The sequence below is a fragment of the Melitaea cinxia genome, chromosome 18, assembly GCF_905220565.1.
Source record: "Melitaea cinxia chromosome 18, ilMelCinx1.1, whole genome shotgun sequence".
NCBI classification, from domain to species: Eukaryota; Metazoa; Arthropoda; class Insecta; order Lepidoptera; family Nymphalidae; genus Melitaea; species Melitaea cinxia.
Genome location: NC_059411.1, coordinates 6,603,697 through 6,627,240, shown reverse-complemented (window position 1 = coordinate 6,627,240; position 23,544 = coordinate 6,603,697). Strand labels below are relative to the sequence as shown.

Below are 23,544 nucleotides of genomic sequence, written 5' to 3'. Positions count from 1 at the left end.
AAAATGAATATTTAAAATTAATTTTCAGTGCATTATCTTTTATAATACAAACACAAAATGTGAGTGTTAAATAAAAATTACAAAATAATTTCATTTGTTTTATTTGGAATCTAAACAAACACGTGACACATAGATTATTTTAAAATAATCAGGTAATTGGCAAATAAAAAAGTATATTACGGAAAAACATTATATACCCATTATATATATTTAAAAAAAAAAAAAAGTTTTGTAATTAGAAAATTAGTGTCAAAATTTTATATTTTACATTAAAATATGCCAACCACACAGTGATTGTATTACCTACAGAATATACGACATACCAATAATGCAAGTAAATAAGATAACTATACAAAGTTTTAAACTGAAAATATAGTCGAATAGAAAGAACATGTTTCAAATGATAAACAAAATCACCACAAGTCCCACCTGGAACCTCCAGAATTCGAACTTATTTTTAGAACAGGTGAACATAATGAGGAATTTTCATTTGTAACATTCTAATATTATTATATTTTTTTTTTACAATAGAAGTAATTTCATATTGCTCACGTCATCGATAAAGATACAAAATACGGTGGCGTCAAGAGAGTACACTCGATTGTACGGATAGAGCGGACACGTCGTTAGTAGTAGTTGGGGTACTGCGGCCAAGGGTGCGCATGATGCTGGTAGGGCGGCTGCTGGTAGCCCCAGGGCGGCGTGTAGGGCTGCGCGTACGACTGGTCGTAGGACTGCGCCGTGGCGGCCGGCGTCTGGTAGTACGAGGAGGCGCTGCACGTCACGGCGGTGGCGCTCACCGCGCTCGCCGCGCACTCCTTCTTCTTCGCGTCCGTCGTAGCTCTGTGAACGTAACGGAACACTGTATTACCCTCTGGCCAGCGTCAATGCTGTCTCTCCATTTGCTTACTGGAGATAGAATTTTGACATTAACTCTATACGAGTTCTGTGGTGAGGAAAAAGGAGATAAGTACATATATTTGATCTTTTCAAAATGGACAATTAATAAGAAAGCGTCACATTTGATTTTTTAGAAAATTGTTATTATGTAAAATATATTAATTTCTACTTTTTTTCTTCGCTTCGAAGATTCCGCAATGCTTGAAGACAAAAGTCTTCTAGGTCGAGCAATGGCGTCCTGTGTGTGTTAACATACAAAGCCAAGAACGTGGACACTGATGAAGGGACTGGTCCACAAGTTTAAGGTCGCTCAACGTGCAATGGAACAAGTTATACTTGGGGTTTTCTCTCAAAGATAGGATTAGAAATGAGTCAGAGCGTCGTTATCGAGGACTTGGGAACCACAACACCATAGAATCCTTGGGAAAGCTTTACTAACACCTTCACAGAAGTAATAGTGTAGTTTGCAGTGACCCCGCATTCCGCTCCGGGAGCTGTGAGGTCGATTCCCGCCTCGAGTCCGGGTGTGTACTTGTTATTTACTCAAAGAAAAATCTAGCTATATCAGCCAACCGATACGCTAAGTCGCTCGCTGAGGAACAGACGGCCGCGTGTGCACGTCACGGCTATCAAAGTGGCAATGTGAATAAGAGCGAGTTACGCGTGGTGCGCGGGCGCGTCGTGCTTGCCGGCGCGCGCGCGCTTGCGCAGCAGCTTGTGCGCGGCGCGGAGCTGCGCGGCGGCGGCGCGCGCGGCGGCGGCGGGCCCGAGCTCCTCCGCCAGCTCGCGCCGCCGCGCCGCCAGCGCCGCCACCGTCTCCGCCTCCGCGCCCTCCTGCTTCTCGTAGCTCATCACCAGCTCTGGGGGGGGGGGGGCTTTATTATTCTGATCGAAATAAAAAAGAAACTATAAAAAAAGTAAAACAAAAATTTCAAATGGGCCTCAAATTTACCAGCGAATCGTCAATCGACAAATTAAAAGTTTAATTATCGTTAAAAGTGAAGCTACCACTGATTCGTAATTTAGGGTCTACAGAGAGGAATCGGCGAGAGACTCCGCAGTTACTCTTAAAAAGAAAAACTTATATCACTAGCCGCGTGGAATAGTGACTACATGCTCAGCGTGATTCTTTAAATTGGCAAACTTTTTCATTTTTAAACCGATTAAGATGAAACAAACAGTAAATGTTAAGCTAAGCTTGCCGCAATAAACATCTAAATCGAATAAGCCGTTTCTAAGATTAGCATACACAAACGAACAGACAAACAGACGAAAATTCAGACAATCATTATTTTGGGTGCTATCTGCGTTGATAAAGGACCCAATAATATTTTTTCTCATATATCTTAAATGTACAGACAGCGACCCGTTACATTTTTATTATACGTATTGATTGGTACTGTCTTACATGAAATACGGCGTAACTAAACAAACATATCTTTATCATCATAATATGATATGATTGTGTTGCGATATTATGTCGCCCGCGACTTCCTCCGCATTTGAATTTCAATATCTCGAGCATCGTGTTAGGATAAAGCATGCACTTGTTTTTCAGTTAGTAATAATAATCCCATTAAACTTCATTCAGTAATTTTCGCGTGAAATACGGACAAACAGACAGACGTATAGGCAAAAATACTAAAAACAATATATACATTTTTTATTTTTACTCAGAGATCATCTATGTGCAGACATAAAACAGTTACAATATTATTATAGGTGTAGATGTACTAACTTGAACATTTTATTACAAAGCTACAAACTATTTACGCATTATGGTTCTTTTGTTTATGTATATGTGGTTTTTCAAAACGGTTTTTATGCTATGAAAAGGCATACCAACCTTCGAGTTCTTCATAAGGTGTACCAGGCGTGTGTAGAGCTAAGTCCAACCGTTGCATATGCAATCTGGCATTTAGAGGTTCTTTTATTATAGCTTCGTCGAGAACCTTCCGGGCGGCGGCCTTATCCTGCTTTACGTGAAATAGGAAACGCGCGTATTTAATTGCCATAGCCGACGCCACTGGTTTGAATTTGGCAGAAGATATGTAACCCTCATACAACTGGATACACTTGTCATAGTCACCGCGACGACGTTCTAGATTTATTCGTCTGAAAATAAGTAGTATAAATGTAAACTTGAACTTAACTTCCTCCTATTTTAAGGAGACACAACTTCTATTATCGAATGAAATAAAAAGTAACTAAAGGAGTAAGTAAAAACACATTCAACTTATTTGGCATAGATTTCACAAAAAATTACATATAACATACATTTTATATTCTAACTGAAAGTAGCGGTAAATTTACAGTTTAGCACATAGTTAAACCGGGACCGACGGCTTAACGTGCTGTCCGAGGCATGGTGGGGAGGTCCACAAGGACTGCACAAACACCCAGAACACAGCAAACATCTGCATGGCCTATTACAAATGGAGATCGAACCCGCAACCGTCAGCGCAACAGCCACAAACCAGTACTGTGACCGTTGCGTCAACGCGTCCTCATATATACCGGGTGTATTTGGAACGCTTGAAAAAACAAAGAAGTATGATAGTGTTGGAATTTTTTTTTTCTTGCCACTTTTCATAACTTTTTTTGGTATAATCCAGAGAAACAGAAATTTGAAGATAATGCTTTAAAATAATTGTGTTTTGAAAAAATCACTGACGCCGTCAGCTGACAAAGTTCGCCGGCGCGAGGTCAACGTACTCCCGCACCGCTGCGCTCGCGCGCTTGCGTCTCCGGTGCGATTCATCGCTTTAGTCGTTCATCGTTTTAGTTTTTACGAATAAATTCAATAACAACCTTCCTATTTTTCGTAATTATTCTAATTTGTTATGAGTGTACATGTTACACCCAAAAACCCGCGCTACGCTCATTGAGCGAAAAAGAAAGCCGTTGGGGGCTTTCTTCTTTTATTATTATTTAATATAAAATCTTTTTATTATTTAATATAAAATGTATTAAAAATAATTACATCTTTTAATTATTATTTTTTTGTATTCCTTAATGATGTAAGTTTACTTTGATGAAGATAGTTCGTTAAAATTTCTTAGTTTTCTAAGAGAAATATCGCTTTTAAAATTGTACTTATTTGGAAAATATTCGTAACTTTAAATTTTTTTTATCGTTTAATAGAGATACAAATGGAATAAAAATCTATGATAGTGGACAACAAAATTATATTCCACATATTATGATATTTTTTTAAAATGGTTTCAACGTAGAGGTTATTGAAAAGTAGGACTTCAAAGTATACATTGCGACCGTTTACCCAGGGAGGAGGCTGATGAAAAGGTTAATAATTTTATACACATAATATAAATCAAAATTCTGATCTGACTATGGACTACAACAAAGGTTGCTCTCTATTATATTTCAAGAATATAAATTACATTATTGCATCCAACACTGAGATTAACGACGTCAAAATATTACAATTTCGCGGATTGTTACCGATTTTTGTGAAATGGCTCTTAAGCGTAACAAACAATCTGCACGCTGAACAATAAACACTGCTACTTATACATTTTCATACGAACTTTATTAAACATTCATTCATCAAAATTTCTTTACGTAGTACTACAAAAAGAATAAATAAATACAAACATTGTTTTCTAACATTAACACGAATTTCACTCATTATAATGAAACAACTTTTACGGATTTTACTTAGTACATACTGGTAGTAATAACAAGTTTAACTATTAGCGCGGCCGCGGCGGCCTTTGTAAAAAAATATGCCGTCTTCGCCGAATGCCGCCTTTGCCGAATGCCGACTACTAAAGGCTGGTTACATTTGCTATTTTTTATACGTTTATAACATGCTCTTTCAAAGTATACTAAAAAAGCACGCATTTAGCAAATGTAAATGCGCTATGCTTTTTAGCACGCTAAAAAAGCTGACTGTCGTTCAGATTTTTTATCGTTATCTGTGCTCTTAAAAAATATCTAATAAAAATGGCGTCACAAATGAAGTGGACACGGGATTTGACAAATAAATTACTAACAGAATACGAAAAACATGCGTGCTTGTGGGATTCATACAGTGAAACTTATAAAAACAAAATCCTTAGAGATAATGCATATGCAGACATTGAAAATAATAAATTTAATTTTCCACTTGCGATGCGAGTGCTTTCGTCGCTTTTTTGAGACAACTTATGATGAAAATAGCATAGCAAATGTCTATCAGCAACCGCAGTCTATTAGTAGCAGCAGTTCTAGCAGTCTTTTAGTTTACAATCCGAAAAAAAAATGCTAAATAGCACGGAATGTATAGCAAATGTAAACCAGCCTTATCATCGCAAATCGCGTATTGCACTCGCAGTTGGTTCGAGGTTCCATTCAATGTTAGACGCGGTTTGGGCAAAAATTTAATTATCGTAATATTGTTTCGTATTTGTTATTATTTTATTTATACTTTTGAAGGTGTGAAGGACGTTTTGTACAATTGTTTTTTTTTTGCTTATTTAAATTGGACAACAATGCCTAACGCGTACATTTATAGTGCTCGTGAATACGGTGACATGTTTCAAATGTGTTTGTAACAGGCTGAAGAAAACGCATTACGTGCCTTACGTCTTTATAGAGAGACGTTTCCAAATCGCCGGCATCCTTCTAACTCCGGTATGATAACGGCGGCAAAATACATGTCTTAAAATTTTCTTAAAAAAACGTTTTTGAGAAAAATGGTTGTATACATTATATAGTATATAAATAGTATGTTACAGAGGTTTAAATACACCTGGTATATAATATATATAACGACGCTTATATACATAATAATACTGCACCAACAATACTATGCAAATGTGCAAAGTTTATTTATTAACATTACAGATTAAAACATTGCATATAGGTATATATTACCCTAAAGCAGTCAAAATGAAATTTGTGAAAGAATTACTAATGTGTAGAGAAATTTATTTGCAGTTAATTTTAATATTTTTTATATTATAAAGAAATGTAAATAATAAACATACAAACAGGTTAAAAACAGTTACAGGTGGCAATTACCACCTGCTTGGGACCCCATCATTAATATAATTAAATCAAAAACCAAGCATAATTTACCACAGATTAAAGACTCAATTAGCACATTCTGCGTAGATAGGACAAAATAAAATATTGATAATTGTCGGGTAGTTTCGAATAACTTTGTAACGTTAGGACGTCTCACACCTCAGTCCTCCCGTGACCATGGTTGCTGTAAAGTATCCGAAACGTCGGAAATCAAAAGTTAATAAACCGCGATAAAATCCGAAAAAAGTTGTTTCATTAAATGAGTAAAATTCGCGTAAACATTAGAAAACAATACAAGCAGGTTATTAGTAAATTTTAATAGACCAAGTAATTTTTTAAAAATAAAAAAGTAGTAATATAGTATAGAAAAGTATAACGGAATATGTGAATGTCAGTATTGAGACAGCACAGGAGCAGTACCTGTAGTGGATCTGCACGAGCGTGGGGCAGGACTTCTCGAAGCGCTCGAGGATGTCGGCGGCGCGCGCCGCGTTGCCGTGCGCCTCCTCGAACTGCGCCCAGAGCATGTGCAGCTCGGGCTTGCCCAGGTGGTGCACGGTGCAGGCGCGCTCCAGCGCCTCGCGCTGCAGCGCCACCAGCTCGGGCTGCGTCGCCGCGCGCTCCTCCAGGAACTTGATCAGCTGAAAGCGAGCGGCGACAGTGACTCTCCATTGCTCCGGCCGCGCTACGGTGAGCGAACGTCGTCGTCACCGTCGTTATTGCCGCTAGTTCTTCCGGAGCTTAGGAGGTTAGATTCTCGAGTAATACAGAGCTACAATCACTTTTCAAAAGATAAGCATAACAAATTTTACCGACCCGCATCCAAAACTCTTCATAAAGGGCACAGGCGATTAAACATCGTTCGTGTAGTACCAAGGCCCTCTTGAATGAACCGTTTTGCTTCTCCCATTCGAGGTACGCTTTCCAATTTTTCAACTGACACCTCTCCAAAGGTTTGACATGGAAGTAGGGACGCTTGATCTATGGACAAAAATATTTTCACTATATAATTAGAACAATCTATAATTATAATTCCATAATTACAACAAAATTTCATAAAAATCAGTCCAGCCGTTTCGGAGGAGTATTGTTAACTAGCATTCATCTTCAGCAACATCATCATCATCATTTCAGCCTATTGCAGTCCACTGCTGGACACAGGGCTCCACAAGCTCGCGCCAAAAATGGCGCGAGCTCATGTGTGTTACCCATAGTCACCACGCTAGGCAGGCGGGTTGGTGACAGCAGGGCTAGCTTTATCGCACCGCAGACGCTGCTGCCCGTCTTCGGCCTGTGTATTTCAAAGCCAGCAGTTGGATAGTTATCCCGCCATCGGTCGGCTTTTAAAGTTCCAGGGTGGTAGTGGAACTGAGTTATCCCTTAAGGGGATGATAGATGTACGAAATCAAAGAACGCGGTTTTTAAGATCGCGAACTTACTCGGCTCGACCGTCGGTGACACACGTGAAGCTTACTCATTCTGTATTGCGATGTCGTCGACAGAAGAAGCTTTATGTTATTTAGTAATTGTATCGTATTACATTTTAAAAACCAAAAAAAGACGAAGTTCGGAAATAAATCAATTTCTCAATCAAAAGTAATCAAAATTACAAATACCTATACTACAAGCGTTGCGTGTCCACGGACTAGCGAAACATAATTGTGTTTAAAAAAAAACGACTTCAATTAAATCGACAAGTAACACATCGTAGGTAGTCTCCATGTCCAATAAATCGGTCCAGTCAATAATTGAGGCGTCACAGCGAAGCTTGTCCAAATCGATTCCAGAGTAGTTTCTGAGATTTAAGATCTTAGGCTTAGCTTTCGGTACTTTAATCGCGTAGGAAGTAAATATGAAGTCATGGAGGGAGAAAGCTGGAGCGAGGTATTGCACATATCCAGCAATCAAGTTTACTGGAGACACTATGATTAAATCAAGTAATGTATCTGCTGTATTAGTATGATGAGTTGGTTGCAGGGGCAGAATGTTTAGATTTAGTGACTGAAAAATAGAGCCCAGTTTTTGAGCCCGATAGTTATTTTTCATCATACATGTGTTTAAGTCACCCATTATAATCACACGAGTGTAGTCGGACATAATATTTTCCAATTAAGACTCAGGTCAAAATAATCTATATTAGGTTAACTTTACCACTTTATAACATTACTATAGATTGCGAAATTTACCTTCGTATTCTAATGATATTGTAGCCAATTTTTCATTGTCTTAAAACAGAGATAAACATTTAGATAGACATTTTCTAAAAATGAATCCTAGCTTGGTGGATTTATCGCCCCCGAAATCCCCTGCATACTAAATTTCATGAAAATCTTTGGAGCCGTTTCTGAGATGCAGATTATATATATACAAGAATTGCTCGTTTAATAGTATCAGATAGATAGATTTAAAAAAATAATTCTCAAAGAAGTTTGTGAATGACGTGTATCTTACCCCCTCTTCGAAGGTCCACCTGGCGGCAACCTCCTCACCGGTGGCTTTGTGCACTTTCCGCCGAGTTGCGATGATACGTTCCTTTATTGCCTGCGCCTCTTCCTCTGAAGCCTGTTGTAATTAATATATTTTATTTCATTAGTGAATTCTAAAACCACTTGTTTATGTAAAACGAAATAGAGGATACATAAGCTATTAATGTGAGTTCATAAGATGTAAGTCAAGACGCTTGCGCACTGGTTAAAGGAAGCTACTAGTGCAGTGTGATGTGTGGGGTGTGTGGTGCGGGGTGTGCGGTGAGCGGTGTGGGGTGTGGGGTGTGGGGTGTGCGGTGTGCGGTGTGCGGTGTGAGGTGTGCGGTGTGGGGTGTGCGGTGTGGGGTGTGGGGTGTGCGGTGTGCGGTGTGCGGTGTGCGGTGTGCGGTGTGCGGTGTGGGGTGTGGGGTGTGGGGTGTGCGGTGTGCGGTGTGCGGTGTGCGGTGCGCGGTGTGCGGTGTGAGGTGTGCGGTGTGGGGTGTGCGGTGTGGGGTGTGGGGTGTGCGGTGTGAGGTGTGCGGTGTGCGGTGTGCGGTGTGCGGTGTGAGGTGTGCGGTGTGCGGTGTGCGGTGTGCGGTGTGAGGTGTGCGGTGTGGGGTGTGCGGTGTGGGGTGTGGGGTGTGGGGTGTGCGGTGTGCGGTGTGCGGTGTGCGGTGTGCGGTGTGCGGTGTGAGGTGTGCGGTGTGGGGTGTGCGGTGTGGGGTGTGCGGTGTGGGGTGTGCGGTGTGGGGTGTGCGGTGTGGGGTGTGCGGTGTGGGGTGTGCGGTGTGCGGTACGGGCGGTGACGCGACACTGACGACGTGGTCGAGCGGCTCGTCCTCGCCGGGCGGCAGGTCGGGCGGCGGCGGCGCGGGCGCGGCGTCGCGCACCTCCCCGCGCAGGCGCACCAGCTCCGCGGCCGACACCACGCCCGACACCGGCTCCGACATCACGTGCTCCTGGAAACTGAACGAGGACACTCTTGTACCGTACTGCCCACTTTCCCCGGTTTCGTATGGCTACAACTTGAAATGAAGAACGTAAATATAATACTAAATTTTTAGAACTCTGTAGCACTGTCTCGTGGGTTTACTCAATTCAAATACATACATATGCATACACACATCAGCCTATTGCAGTCCACTGCTGGACATAGGCAATCCACAAGTTCGCGCCAAAAATGGCGTGAACTCATGTGTTTGGTCCATAGTCACCACGCTGGGTAGGCGGGTTGGTGACCGCAGGGCTGGCTTTGTCGCACCGAAGACGCTGCTGCCCATCTTCGGCCTGTGTATTTCAAAGCCAGCAGTTGGTAGGTTATTCCGCCATCAATCGGCTTTTTAAGTTCCAAGGTAGTAGTGGAACTGATATCCTTTAGTCGTCTCTTACGACACCCACGGGAAGAGAGGGGGGTGGCTATATTCTTTAATGCCGTAGCCACACAGCCAATTCAAATACATTAAAAAAAATTGTCGCTGCCATTTAGGATTGAAATTAAATTGATATACTCATACATAGGAATTCTATGGCGCAATATTATTGTATTATTTAATAATCGATCCCACCGGATTATAAACTATCGCAAAATCGTAAACAACATGAAAATGCCTCGTCATTCGTAACTGATACTGAACATATCGCGGATATTATAATAGATTAACGAGTAGACGAATGTAGGTAGAAGGACTTACTTGTCGAAATGTGAAGTGTAACCGAGTGTGGGCGTAGCCAAGAGGCGATCATAGATGTTGGTGACTTGTAGAGCTGATCCGTTCTCCGCTTCCCACTTGATGTAAGACTCCCAAAGGCGATCCGAGCGGAACTCCAAGCCGCAAGCCTCTGAATTGCACAATAGTCAAAATAAAAAATTGTTTATTTCAAGAACACAAATAATTAATACGGATAAATTTTAGCTTACCTATCGCCCGCTCGTACTGCGACCGAATGTAGACGTGGTCTTCGGTCCTCGTCGACTTAACGTGATTGAGATAATGGATCCAAAGGTCCACGGATAGGGGAATAGCTTTAAGTCCCCTTTCCAACACCTGCAACACGAGCTTATCATCAAACTCGCCCCACGGGGTCCGGCGCCGCCGTCGGCGCGAAGCAAGGGAATAATGTATTAGCATTGTATATTGCATGTAATTACGAATGGAGGAAGCGCTCGCCTGTTGCCGTCCCGCGCCGTCGCCGCCGCCCATACGCTACACTCGGTACCCGGCGGAACCGCACTTCAATACATAACATATTACAAAACATAGTATACGTAATGCGAATACAATCATTGTATGATAAATGTATACACTGGATTAAAATATAAACCACGAGCGATTACACTACGACTACGATACTCTCCGGTGCGTACGGACGGCTTTGCGTTACGAACATCGCGGGCCTCGAAGCGCTGTTGGGAAAAAAAACATTTGCAAAATACCGGTTAGGGTAAAACAACAATCCAAGTGTTATTGATACATCGATTATGAATATCATTCCTTAATAAACTCACCACGAAACTTAAATATATTATCACGGGTCGACCCGTGTGAGTGCTTACCTCGAGGCATTTCTTTTTACTTCCTTTACGCTTTTCATAGTCGGCGTACTTGCGCCAGTAGCCGTAGCAGTACGGGTAGTGCGACAGGAACGCGTCGTACGCCTCCCGCGCGGCCTCCACGTCGCTCTGGGAAGTATAGCTCGGTTATATTTTTAATAGGTTTCAGTTTAAAACTTTGGAGTATGTACTTTATCAGTTGGCCCTTGCCAATCTACATAATATAATTCAGTTCTCATTGCTTCATAAAGCAATAAGATTAGCATATATTGTCATCATTTTTAGCACCTAAATTTGTTATGTGTATCCCTATATGTATATGTATGATTTTATCAAAATGTACATATCATTTATGTATTTATTTACTTACACTTTCGTACACCAATACAAGGTTTTAACAATATGACAAATGATATAAGAAAATATAAATTGCGTCAGCTGCAACAGGCGGCCTTATCGCTAATACAGCGATCTCTTCCAAGCAACCTTTGGACAGAGGACTAACATAAGTGGTGTGTGATGGGGCGCAAAAATTTTATGTAACAGAAATATATACAGATACATAGAAATGAAATACACATTTACATATTATATTCATATACATACATATACACCATATACATATATCTATAAACAACTTTATAAATTTTAAATGAAAGACAAAATATCATAATATAAAGTTCTCAATTCGATATATTTACCGCAAACTTTTTACTGGGTGAACCGATTTCGATTATTCTTTTTTAATCGGAATCTGATGCTTGTTATGTGATCTCATTGAAATTTAATCAATATCTGAGAAGTAAGTACTTGTCAGATAGATAGTTGAGTCATCTCTAATAATGTGTATTTACTTGACTATTTTTCATCTACCTATATTATATTACTGATCGATGTAATTGAAGTCGGTTTTTTTTCGTTTGCGAGCAAACACAATGATTATTATTAATCACTGTTTGTTCAAACAATCTGTGATTTTGTTTCAAGTTTTCATATTTTCTAATCACATTGACAGGATAACAGACTGTAGTTATTTTTACTTACTTCTTGATCAACATATTGTAATAAATAAGTCCACCCTGTAAAGTCTGTAGGGTCATCATTAACAACTTTCCAGTATTTGTCAAGTTCTGGAAGAGTTTTCTTTTTTGGTTTTTCATCCACAGATGATCTTTTTTCAGAAGGCACAGGTTTGCTTTCACCATTCTGTAACATAAGATAACATGAAATAACAAAAACACTATGCTTCACTTATTCAAATAATATTATATATACTAAAATTGTATATTGACAACCCTATTTAAATCATTCTTGTATTACAATTTAAACTTGATAACTATTTTATTTTATTTTATAATCTAATTAAAAACTATTTATAAATACACACTACAGCCTATACAGTCCCCTGCTGGACATAGGCCTCCACAAGTTTACGCCAAAAATAACGTGAACTCATGTGTTTTGCCCATAGCCACCACGCTGGGCAGGCGGGTTGGTGACCGCAGGGCTGGCTTTGTCGCACCGAAGACGCTGCTGCCCGTCTTCGGCCTGTGTACTGTGTGGCTACGGTACTAAAGAATATAGCCACCCCCTCTCTTCCCGTGGGTGTCGTAAGAGGCGACTAAGGGATAACACAGTTCCACTACCACCTTGGAACTTAAAAAGCCGACCGGTGGCGGGATAACCATCCAACTGCTGGCTTTGAAATATTTATAAATAAAACTTAATAAATTAATCAATATCCTATCTTTTTTTATATATATATAAATTGGTAAGTAAACAACCGTACGGCGCAACCTGATGTAAGCGGTTACCATAGCTTATAGACTTCTGCAACACTAGAAGCATCGCAAGCGCTTTGCCGACCCTAACCCCAATTCCCCCCAGGAGCTCTGGTCACCTTATTTACCACAGTAACAAAACATTGCTTGAAAATAGTATTATTTAGCTGTGATCTTCTGTGCGGTCGAGGTACTACCCCAGTGGGGCTGCTCTATATTTTGAGCAGAAAATTTCCTGCTGTGCTCTCACTTACAAATCTATACTTCTATACTAGTAATATTATAAAGCTGGATATGGATTGTTTGTTTGTTTCAATGCACTTATCTCAGAAATTACTGACTCGAATTGAAAAAAATATATTTTTGCATTGGAAAGTCCATTTACCGAGGAAGACTGTTGTTGGCGCCACAGCGCATAGATTATTACTTTTTATTTTTTGTTATTGAAACACTTAACTTCCCATATTGTCGGGGATAGTGCAAATCCGCGTATCTGCTACAGGTAGGGCGCCTACCTGCACTAGATGTAACTTTACAGGGGAAGGTTAAAACTTAATAAGTTTTTTATTTAAACGAATTTTGAGCTCATTTTTACACGGAGAGTAATTATTTATGTGCTCTATCTCTTGTTAGGAAAAGTATTCCCTTAAAGTAAATCATTTATGCCCTTCATCAATTACGCGGATTTGATTTGACCAACATTGGAACCTAAGAGTAAGTTACGCGGTTTTGAAATGAAACAAAACTAAAAAATCGAATTCCTCTACGTTTTTCGATCTTAGCCCAATAGCTATTTTCCCTTTCCTGTCCAAAGTTTTAGAGAGTCTTGCCTATCAACAGCTAACTTCATTTTTTTCTTCTAATGATATCCTAAATCTTTATCAGTCCGGTTTCCGTAAAGGTACCCATCGTTTATCATCATCGTTAAAGGTAACCTTCGTTGGCACCTCAGCTGAGTGAGATGAGCCGTAAACTATTTGCAGCTATAGGATCACTGCGACGACTGCAATATTTCCTCCCTTTGTCTACCAAAATTACTTTAGCACAGTCACTCCTACCAATTCTTGACTATGCTGACACTTGCTATCGTGATCTTAAAGAGGAGCAATTAAATAAGCTTGAACGTCTTCACAATTTTTGCATATGGTTCATATTTGGTCTTCGCGAAAATGACCATGTTTCCGAATTTTGCAATTGTCTCAAGTGGCTCCCGATTCGCTTTCGCCGGAATACTCACATGCTCTCGTTGCTATATTGTATACTTTTTCATTCTGATACACCTCTGTACGTTAAGTAGCGTTTCAAGTATCTTTGTAATACGCACGACTGCACCCTTAGATCCGAGTCTACTTTGATGCTCGAAACTCCAGCCCACACTACTTCTTTTTACTCCTAACTCTTTTTCAGTTAAAGCTGTTTAACTTTGGAATGCTCTACTTCCTCCTATAAATCAAGCCCAATCCCTATCTTGCTTCAAAAAACACCTCAAGGCGCACTATCTCTCACTTAATACATTATATTTGTTTTTAATATCTCTGCATAATAATTATCATGTATGAGTATTGCTACACTTGTAATATGTATTCTATGCATTTATCTATACTATATGTATTTCGTTTATAAGTACAGTATTTAGTGCGTATGTTTATTTACATATATATACTAGACGACCCGTGCCCATTTCGTTGGGCGTTAATTATTATTTTTGTGAAGCAAATATATAGTAAAGTTTTCATCTCACTCGCATTTCTCCGACTTGATTTACACATACTATTATTTTTCACTGAAATTTTTCTTCAATAACAATAAAATATAGCCTATATCACTCCTGAACAGTGTAGCTTTGATCAGTATTTGCGAAGAGTACAAACAACAACCCTACAAACAAACAAAGTTAGAAACTTTACCTCTTTCTAATATTAGTATATATGTGTGTTTGTGTCTGTGTGCCTGTGTGTGTGTCTGTGTGTCTGTGTGTGTGCCTGTGTGTGTCTGTGTTGTGTCTATGTGTGTGTCTGTGTGTGTGTGTATGTAAGTATATATGTATGTATGTATGTATTGTATATATGTATTTGTCTTTTTACTCGATAATTGATATCGTCTACACTATTCGTCACTTCTCTTTGTACACTTCCCTACCGCTTTCAGTTGCCGTGTCCTATATAAGGTTAAGGTTGTCTGGTTGTTATTATTATTATTTACTAGCGACCCACCCCGGCTTCGCACGGGTGCAACGCTGATATACTACAGAATGTCTTTATTTATAGTGTGAAGCTAGCTTATGATGGTTATTAACATAATAACAACAACATTCAAATATACGTCGTTAGATTACACGTTGTTACAGAATGCGTTGAAGAAATAAAGGTTCACTGCTCGTTCCCCGTAGGTGATAGCGTGATAATATGTAGCCTATATGTTGACCCGACTTCTTAATAATATTCGTGCCAAATTTGAACTAAATCCATGCGGTACTTTTTGAGTATATCCCGGACATACATACAGACAAACAGACAAAAATTCTAAAAACTATATTTTTGGCTTCGGTATCGATTGTAGATCACACCCCAAGTATTCTTTAAAAAAAATATTCAATGTACAGTTTTGACTTTCCTACCATTTTATTATATGTATAGATTTTTATTCTTTTGCTATTAGTATTATTTTAAGAATAATCATCTTCTTTGTCTGAGGTATTTTCTTGTCTAGTTAAATGTTTTCGTGATAAATGTTGCTGATATTCTTTTTCAGTAATATGGGGATACTACTACCCTACTTTATATGAACAACATAGATCACATGCATCTCTTTTCGGTTGAAACAAGGTTATGTACCTTTCAGAACATCTTCAAAAAGTTTTCTGGAAGCCACTCCCTCTCTTTTATGTTACCTTTTCAACATAGATACGGTTTAATTCACGTTTAGATTATTATTGGCTCTAAATATAATTTCGTACTTTCTTTTCTGCAGTAGTCAGAAAGCATTATGGGCATATTCCTTAAGAATGTACAGAGTTTTATAGCAAAAATAAACCACAAACGCGCTTCCGGTGTCATCAGATCACTTACGCGGTATCGACGCTTGCCGGCCGAAGATACGCGGTATTGTTATTTGGCGATTTCTGGCTTTCTATCGGTCGAAATAAACTCACATCAAAGTGGTGGCAGTAAATCAAGATTTTGCGTTAATTGCACGCGAAAACTTAAATTAGCTACATTTGTCAGATACGCGGTATTAACTAATGCTAGTTACGCGGTTTCGCACTATCCCCGACGATATCCGCCTCTCCTTTCCCCTTCTCTCCGGTACCTTTGCCTGAAGGAAGAAAGGGACAACGCATAGCGAAGAATCGACGGCACTCGCGTCCCCGTCGTGTGAACTATTAAGTGAGTGCTTGTTGCAACGTAGATGCGATAGAGTCCCCGCGCGAATGCCTCCCGCTTAGTTTTAAAAAATAAACCGTTACAAAAAGTGAAGAAGCAGAACATCGCGAGTAAGAACTCCTGGCGAAAACGTTTTCCGCCGGGTTGGAGAGATCAGCTGCCCCGAACAACAAAGGTACCTACGACTTATGTTAATCCTTTACCCGCAACCCTTACATCCAAACGCACACCTATTTTTGCTGGTCCACCGATACGCATACCCAACTATATAGCAATAAAAATTGTAAATCTTACATAATTATGTACCTTAGCTATTGCCTGCTTTTTCCCAGACGATTCACCCTCAGATGTTGGAGAACCAGGATCATAACCATCTCTTTCTTCCCCGGTTTTTCGTTTTCGAGATTCTTTTGTGTCTTTCTTTGACGCCGGCAATTCATCCTCAGATACAACCTGTAAAACAAAAGATATTAATGAATAAAATATTCATATTATTCCCTTCATTAAGAAGCTAATAATATATGAGAAAACTAAATAATCTTTATTTTACATACATTATAAATATTATAATTATGTTCATAATTGACAAATTATTTATTAGTTGATGTTCAAGATGACAACTTTGTTCTCCTGGACTGCAATTTATTATGTTACAAAACCACCATAATGGTTCATTGTACAACCCAGTTCAATAAACAGGCAATTTAACACAAAAAGTCCAAATTGGTGTTGTCTAGTTTAAGAATACAAGCTTATTCTTCTAAAGTTTGTTTAATTATTATTCTTTTTTCTGTAGTCTGAATTAACTACAGATATTTAAGCAATTATATTATACACTAACTAATCACAAGTAATCCCAATAATACACTAAAGCTATTAAATTAACCTCAGTATCGGCGGGTAGTTCGGCAGGTTTAGGTCCTGGTAGTTCATCATCCGAGACATTTTCAGCATCTTTTACACTCGGTTTCTGAACTGTTGGGAGCTCATCTTCAGACACAACTTCTGTTTCTTCGGCACCACCCACCTTTCAAAAACATCACTTATTAGTAGACAGATTAGGTAATTTTAACTACACTAACCACTGCTGTATGGTTACAGCAGTAAAGAATATAGCCACCCCCTCTCTTCCCGTGGGTGTCATAAGAGGCGACTAAGGGATAACACAGTTCCATTACCACCTTGGAACTTAATAAGCCGACCGATGGCGGGATAACAAAACAACTGCTGGCTTTGTAATAAACGGTATTGCGGTCACTAACCCGCCTAACGTCGCCCAGCGTGGTGACTATGGGCAAAACAAATAAGTTCACGCCATTTTTGGCGCGAACTTGTGGAGGGCCTATGTCCAGCAGAGGACTGCGATAGGCTGAAGTGATCCCTTTCACAAAGCCTATAAGATTCAGTATTAACTTCAGCTTAAGATGAACCATATGTTCAAAGGTTTCTGTACCTAATAGGTTTCAAGTTATTTTTATGTTATAATGTCTATGGGTTGTCATGTAAAATATTTTAACTTCCATCTGATCTTCTCCTCAAACCGTGCCGAATTGGAAGACAAAATGTAACTAATGTTACCCAGCTTTGTTTAAATTTTGGACCTTGCCCAATTTCGTAATAAAAAGTAACCAAGCTTGCCCAATTTAGTTTAAAGTTGATCTGTTATTTTGTAAAGGCCAACACAAACCGACAGATAGACTGACGAATGAGATTAAAAACACATACAGTCAACTCTCGTTAATTCGAAACTCAGGGGACTCGAAAAATATTACGAATTATCGAGTGTTCGAGAGTGTGAGAAAATAAATAAAACTTCGAATTATTAAGTGTTGATCAATTATTACCTACAAATTTATTAACTGCTATTCTTTAACAATGACAAAAGTCAACTTTCTCCTCACCTCCCTCTACTTTTTCGATTTACTTCTTCTTTTCAGCAATCGTGAAGCATTTATACTTTTTAGGACTCATAACTAACACAAACTTTTAATCTGCATACAACGAAAGAGTAACAGTATTACAGTAACTGAAACATAACCAAATAAACCAATTCGTGCGGAAGTGTGAAGATACATTTACAAGTTTGAACTTGTCTCGAAATGTACCTACTTACAAGCTTTCTGTTTTTTTCTCTCTGCAACTTTGAATTGTCGAGTGTTTGACGCCGATGAGTTCGAATTAACGCGTCATTTTGTTACGTGCAGCGTTGCAAAAGCTACCGATTTATCGGTAGATCTACCGATTTTGGCTCTTGTCTACCGATATACCGATTTAGCAGTGCTATCTACCGAATTTTTGAATTTTCAACTAATGTAAAATAGCTTTCTAAAAAAAAAGGTAAACTAATATTCTTAATACGGTAACACTAAAAGAAAACGGTAACACAAAATCAATGCACGGGGACTTCCCGAAATTCTTCCCACCACGTCGAATATGACCGTTCAAATCCGCGGTCTGTTGCAACAAATTGTACTAACACGTCATATAATAGAGTTTATTATTGTCTGGTGAGTTTACTAGGGAAAATCCCTGAAGATAACTTTCTTCGGGTTTGTTTCTTGAATTAGGTATAAGACTAGTGATGGATTATTTTTGGATTATATCGATGGATTAGAATTAGTATTCGGATTCATTATTGACATGGGAAGATTCAATTCGCATTTAACAAATTAAATGTAGTTGCGAAATTTTGTGAGGTGTTAAGTGAATTCATCGCTAATTCATACTTCTTTCGCGGCAAAGCTGCGGCTTTCGCTGTAGAGTGAGTGTGTGAGTGAGAGGAGTGATATGTTTAGCAAATAAGGCTGTTGGTTTTGTAAACAAAATAAATTACTTCTTTCTGTCTCAATTGTATGGACTACTTCTATAATTAATGTTTCTTAGTGATAAAACGTATTGCTTTTGAGTACTTTCTTTTTCTGTAATGTAAAATAATTATAATTATAAATGGAACAAAAATTTGCACGCCGTTTAAGGTAGATTATATGAGACATTGTAACTAATAACATCTTATGTATTAATATATTCATGAAAATAAAGAATTTGATTTAATTTAACGGAACAAATTTAAAAAATGAACGCTTTATTGACTTAAAATACTTTTGTTTTACTCCGAGTAAAAATCTACCGTTTTCTACCGATTTTTCGGAGCCAAATATACCGATTTTTTATTTTACACTTTTGCAACACTGGTTACGTGGCAATGGTTTTTTTTTTGTTGGAATTACCAAGTGTATAAAAATGTATTGATTTATTTCGAAATATCAAGAAATTTTGTATGGAACTCGTGATGACTTTGAATTATAGAGGTTCGAATTATCGCAGGTCTGAATTAACGAGACTCGACTGTATTACATACTATAAAATTAATATTATTTACAATCATATCTACAAAGAATATAATAATATTTATATTAAAATTTAAAGTTCTTCTTCTTCTTTAAAGACTTGGCTCCATCAGCTTTTTGCCGATGATTTTGCCAATGATAAGTGCTAAAAGTGTATTAAAGTCCAGAGACAGGGTCCGTTTTTGACAGTACAATAGTGGGTTAAGTCGCTTAAGCTGCGGTTTATTAAAAATATTTGAAATGATTATTTAATTTTATTTTTTGTTAAATTATAGTTTTATATCATTGATTCTAATAAACTTATCTAAGACAAAACAAATGAAGTTGGCACTAAAGTTAGAAGAAAACAAGCATTAACCAGCCGCGGAATGCTTTTAGGAAGCATATCATATAGTGATATGGGTAATTTCAGACAATTAAGAAATGATCAAGAGATCCATCCTCTACGCCACATTCACATAAGGAACTGTCACGAATAACAATTTAGCCAAGAACCCAGGTGTGCAGGAGAAACCCAAATGTAATCGGATAATTATCGACATAGTTATTTTACCTAGGTCGGAGTATTTAAAAAACCATGTCTTGATAGGAATATATGGCTAGATATTGCCATAATATTTGCCTGTAAACATTTATACAAACATTTCTTAGAGAAACTTCTAAAGTCTCAGGAAAAGCACATATTATATTTATCAGTCTAGGCGAATGGCATCTTTTGCACCTTTCACCACCATCTTTTTAGAATGAAAAGGACTTTTTAATAAATCCTGGAGGCAGCTTCAAGAGTCAGTGAAAACTAAAGATTTATTAAGACTATATGATTCAATATACAAGACAGCTTCTAAAATGGCAATACATTTACCTGAGAAAGTGAAGGAGTGAGGAGACAGTTTGTAATTCAAGATAATATTGTATTTAGGAATCCAGACAGTGGAACCAACATCTAACTCGGGGTTAATTTTAGATGAGTCAGTGTCGATTATTCTATTAAACTCAAATGCAGCGCCAGGTGATTTTTTAGTAACTCCTAGGTTCAAAATAATTCTAGGGTGGATATATCAAGGAATCGTAACTATATGTGAATAGTGCATTTTTGTCAAACTGTTATATATCATTGATGTTGATTTTAAAAAAAGATTTAGTAAGGAGAGGTTTATCTTTAAAATTTAAACTTAAATAAATATGGGATATCGTAAAATTTGTTCATAAATTATTTTTACATCACTTACAGAAAATTCATATAAAATTTGGAGTATCTAGGAGCTATAGCTCGGAATTTTACAAATTTCATTGTTAACGCCCACCCCAGCAATTCTTATTGGGGATGAGTTATCACAAAATCTGCTCATTGATCATTTCTACATCACATATAGATTCCTACCAAATTTGGAGTCGATGGGAGCTATAGTTCAAAAACGGGAATTTTCCATTGTTAGCGCCCCCGAAACCCCCTTTTGTGGGTGGAATTTCTTAAAATTCATTCTTAGCTGACATCTACTCAGCGAAAGGAATATTCCTACCAAATTTCAAGTCTCTAAACCTTATGGTTCCAGAGATATCGTGATTTTCTTTCTACGTGTTTTAAAAACGCATTATATTTGATGGTTATTTGTCTGCAACATCCCACTACTAAACGTCTTTTTCCATGTAGGAGAAAGATTGGACCTTAATCCACCACCATGCTCTAGCGTGGGTTGGCAGATATGTTCGCTACTATGAGTAACAATCAGTAACAGGTATTTATGATAACAACTGGGACCAACGGCTTAACATGTTCTCTGAGGTACAATGAGTAGATGCACAAGGACAGACATCCAAACTGGAAATAAATATTTGTACAAATACTAATTCTAGCCTAAGCGGGAATCAAACCTGCACACCGTAGTGTTTTAGGTGACTACATTCACCACAACACCAAAGCAGTATTATTAACTCTTAATATAACTTACAAAAGTTAGCCCTATCGAAGACAGTACTAACCATGGGAAATTTCGTTATTGATGTTTTTAATCACTACTAACATATTTTTAAAACATAAATAGATATTTATTACTTTAATTTGTACATAAAAATGATGACTAAATTATTAACACGTTGGACGCCATGACGGACACCATATGTCCGACAGCATACTTTCGCCTGGGGCCACACCAATAAATCGAGAATCGTCAAAAAATTGTTAAGGTATTTTTCTGCAAATATTGTCAGCGAAAACCTCAAAAATAATGGGCGACTGACGGAAACAGTTATTTACCCATTATTTTCCAAGATCTCAAGTGGCAGACACCAGCTATAACATTTTTGGAAACAATTTGTTAAAAAGCCTATAAATTCAAAGTGTTTTCGATTTTTTTTTTGTGCTATGTGGCCTTATTGCACTGTGAGGCCGCGCGGGTCACTTGCCTTAGTAAAAACAGTCGAAACACTGTCTGTCGGCTCCCTAGAGGCTTCTGAAGTGATCGAGGGCATGCGGACACATGGTGTCCGACACGGCCTCTTGGACCCAATATAATGGCAGTCACATAGTGTCCGTCGCGGCCCACTGGACTAAACATGGTTTTTGGTCTGGCGTTCAACGTGTTAACAACCATTAAATATTATAATTACCTTAATTTGTCAAGAAACAGATAAAAATTAAAAATTCATATTTTACATTCACAGATGGTTTAGATACTATTTATTTACCTTTTTATTTTCTTCATTTTCGATAATTTTAGATTCTTGTAGTTTTTCTTCACTTACATTGTCTGATTCAATTTTCGTAGCAGCACTATCACTGTCTTGAACTTCATTGCATGTTTTTTTATTTTCAATTGCATTAGATTTTCCATTGTTACTAAATAGCATTTCATCTTCAGAATCCTTTTTTTTTAATAGCTGCAAATAAAGTTATTAGAGTTAATTATTGCATTTTCAAAACAAATAATTTATTACAAGTACTCACGACTTACCATGTCTATGAAAAAAATGTACGTAAAAATTACCTTTAAAATTTCCTCTTCAAACATTAGCCTTTACCTTTAAAGTGAATACTTTTCCTTGGATAAAAGTCATGTGGCCATAATTTCTACACATGGAAGAATATTAAATGTATCGTTAGACATTTAATATTCTATATGTCTTAAATACAATTTATGAAACCATATGATAATTGACTAAATAGTATATCTAAATTAATTAATAATGTATAAATAAATAAAACATCTTAGGTACCTGGCCATTTTCAACTTCAGACAAATTGGTTTCCTTGGGTATATCATTTGTCATTTGATCATTATCTTGTGTTTCCATAGTGATATCATTATGTTTCACAACATCTTCAGATGACGCAGACACTAAATCATTTTCTATCACATTATTAAAGTCTGGCTCACTTGCAGCCTCTATTTCAGATTTTTGGGTCTCTGAGAAATCTAAATCTATATCAGAGGTAGTTTTGAAGGCATCGTTAAAGCGGGTGTCTCCATCGGACAGCACGTTATTCAAAGAATCGCTGGGGAAGTTGACAGCATTGTCGCCGACATCGAACGAGTCGGTGTTAAAGCCGACCGTGTTATTGTCTAAATAATCACCAACGCTGCCCGACAGTTCGACCGCGTTAAGAAAAGCTTGATTCGACGCAGACGACTCGTCAACAACCACAGCGTCAACACTAAATTCCCCGTCGGTCAATAATTGTGACAAACCATTCGAATTTTCATTAATTAGCGGCCCTTCATCTGTATCCATATGGCCGTCTGATAAACACTTCTGTAACGACACAATTATTTTTTATTGTGCACGTAAAATATACAAAATCAATGTCATTAAATCTATAACCTCTTACATACCTGTAAATCGGAACTGGCGTCATCATCCATTATTTATTGTATTATTTATAATAATGTCAATTTTACGCACGCTGATTACACTTTTAAGCTTAACAACACACACAGAAAGCAACTTAAACTTAAATAAACAAGTCAGACATAAAAAGGGTTCGTCTTTGCTTTTTCTCGATTTCCGATTTCCGACCAAAAAGTATTTAAGGTATGTTATGTTTTGGACAAGGAAACTAATAACGCATTAGCTCTTTACGAAACCATA

The 23,544-nt window shown here is 38.0% G+C and overlaps 1 protein-coding gene across 1 annotated transcript; it reads right to left on the bottom strand.

Moving 5' to 3' along the window:
- Positions 1-85: 85 nt before the first annotated feature.
- Positions 86-23,544, bottom strand: LOC123662402 (pre-mRNA-processing factor 39). The gene is made up of 16 exons (XM_045597244.1): positions 23,289-23,544; positions 22,672-23,208; positions 22,144-22,335; positions 16,998-17,138; positions 16,418-16,564; positions 11,992-12,153; positions 10,951-11,076; positions 10,315-10,441; positions 10,088-10,235; positions 9,215-9,362; positions 8,383-8,493; positions 6,748-6,912; positions 6,352-6,572; positions 2,747-3,015; positions 1,562-1,760; positions 86-843 (listed from the first exon to the last, which is right to left on the bottom strand). Exons 1-16 carry the CDS (start codon positions 23,316-23,318, stop codon positions 627-629), a joined length of 2,940 nt encoding a protein of 979 aa, XP_045453200.1. The 5' UTR covers positions 23,319-23,544; the 3' UTR covers positions 86-626.

Excerpts from the sequence above, each read along its gene's own strand:
- LOC123662402 (XM_045597244.1), bottom strand. The coding sequence starts at position 23,318 with ATGGATGATGACGCCAGTTCCGATTTACAG. Across the intron at positions 22,336-22,671 it reads CTGAAGTTGAAAATGGCCAG|CTATTAAAAAAAAAGGATTC; the intron begins GTACCTAAGATG and ends CTTTATTTGCAG. Across the intron at positions 17,139-22,143 it reads AAAATGAAGAAAATAAAAAG|GTGGGTGGTGCCGAAGAAAC; the intron begins GTAAATAAATAG and ends TGTTTTTGAAAG.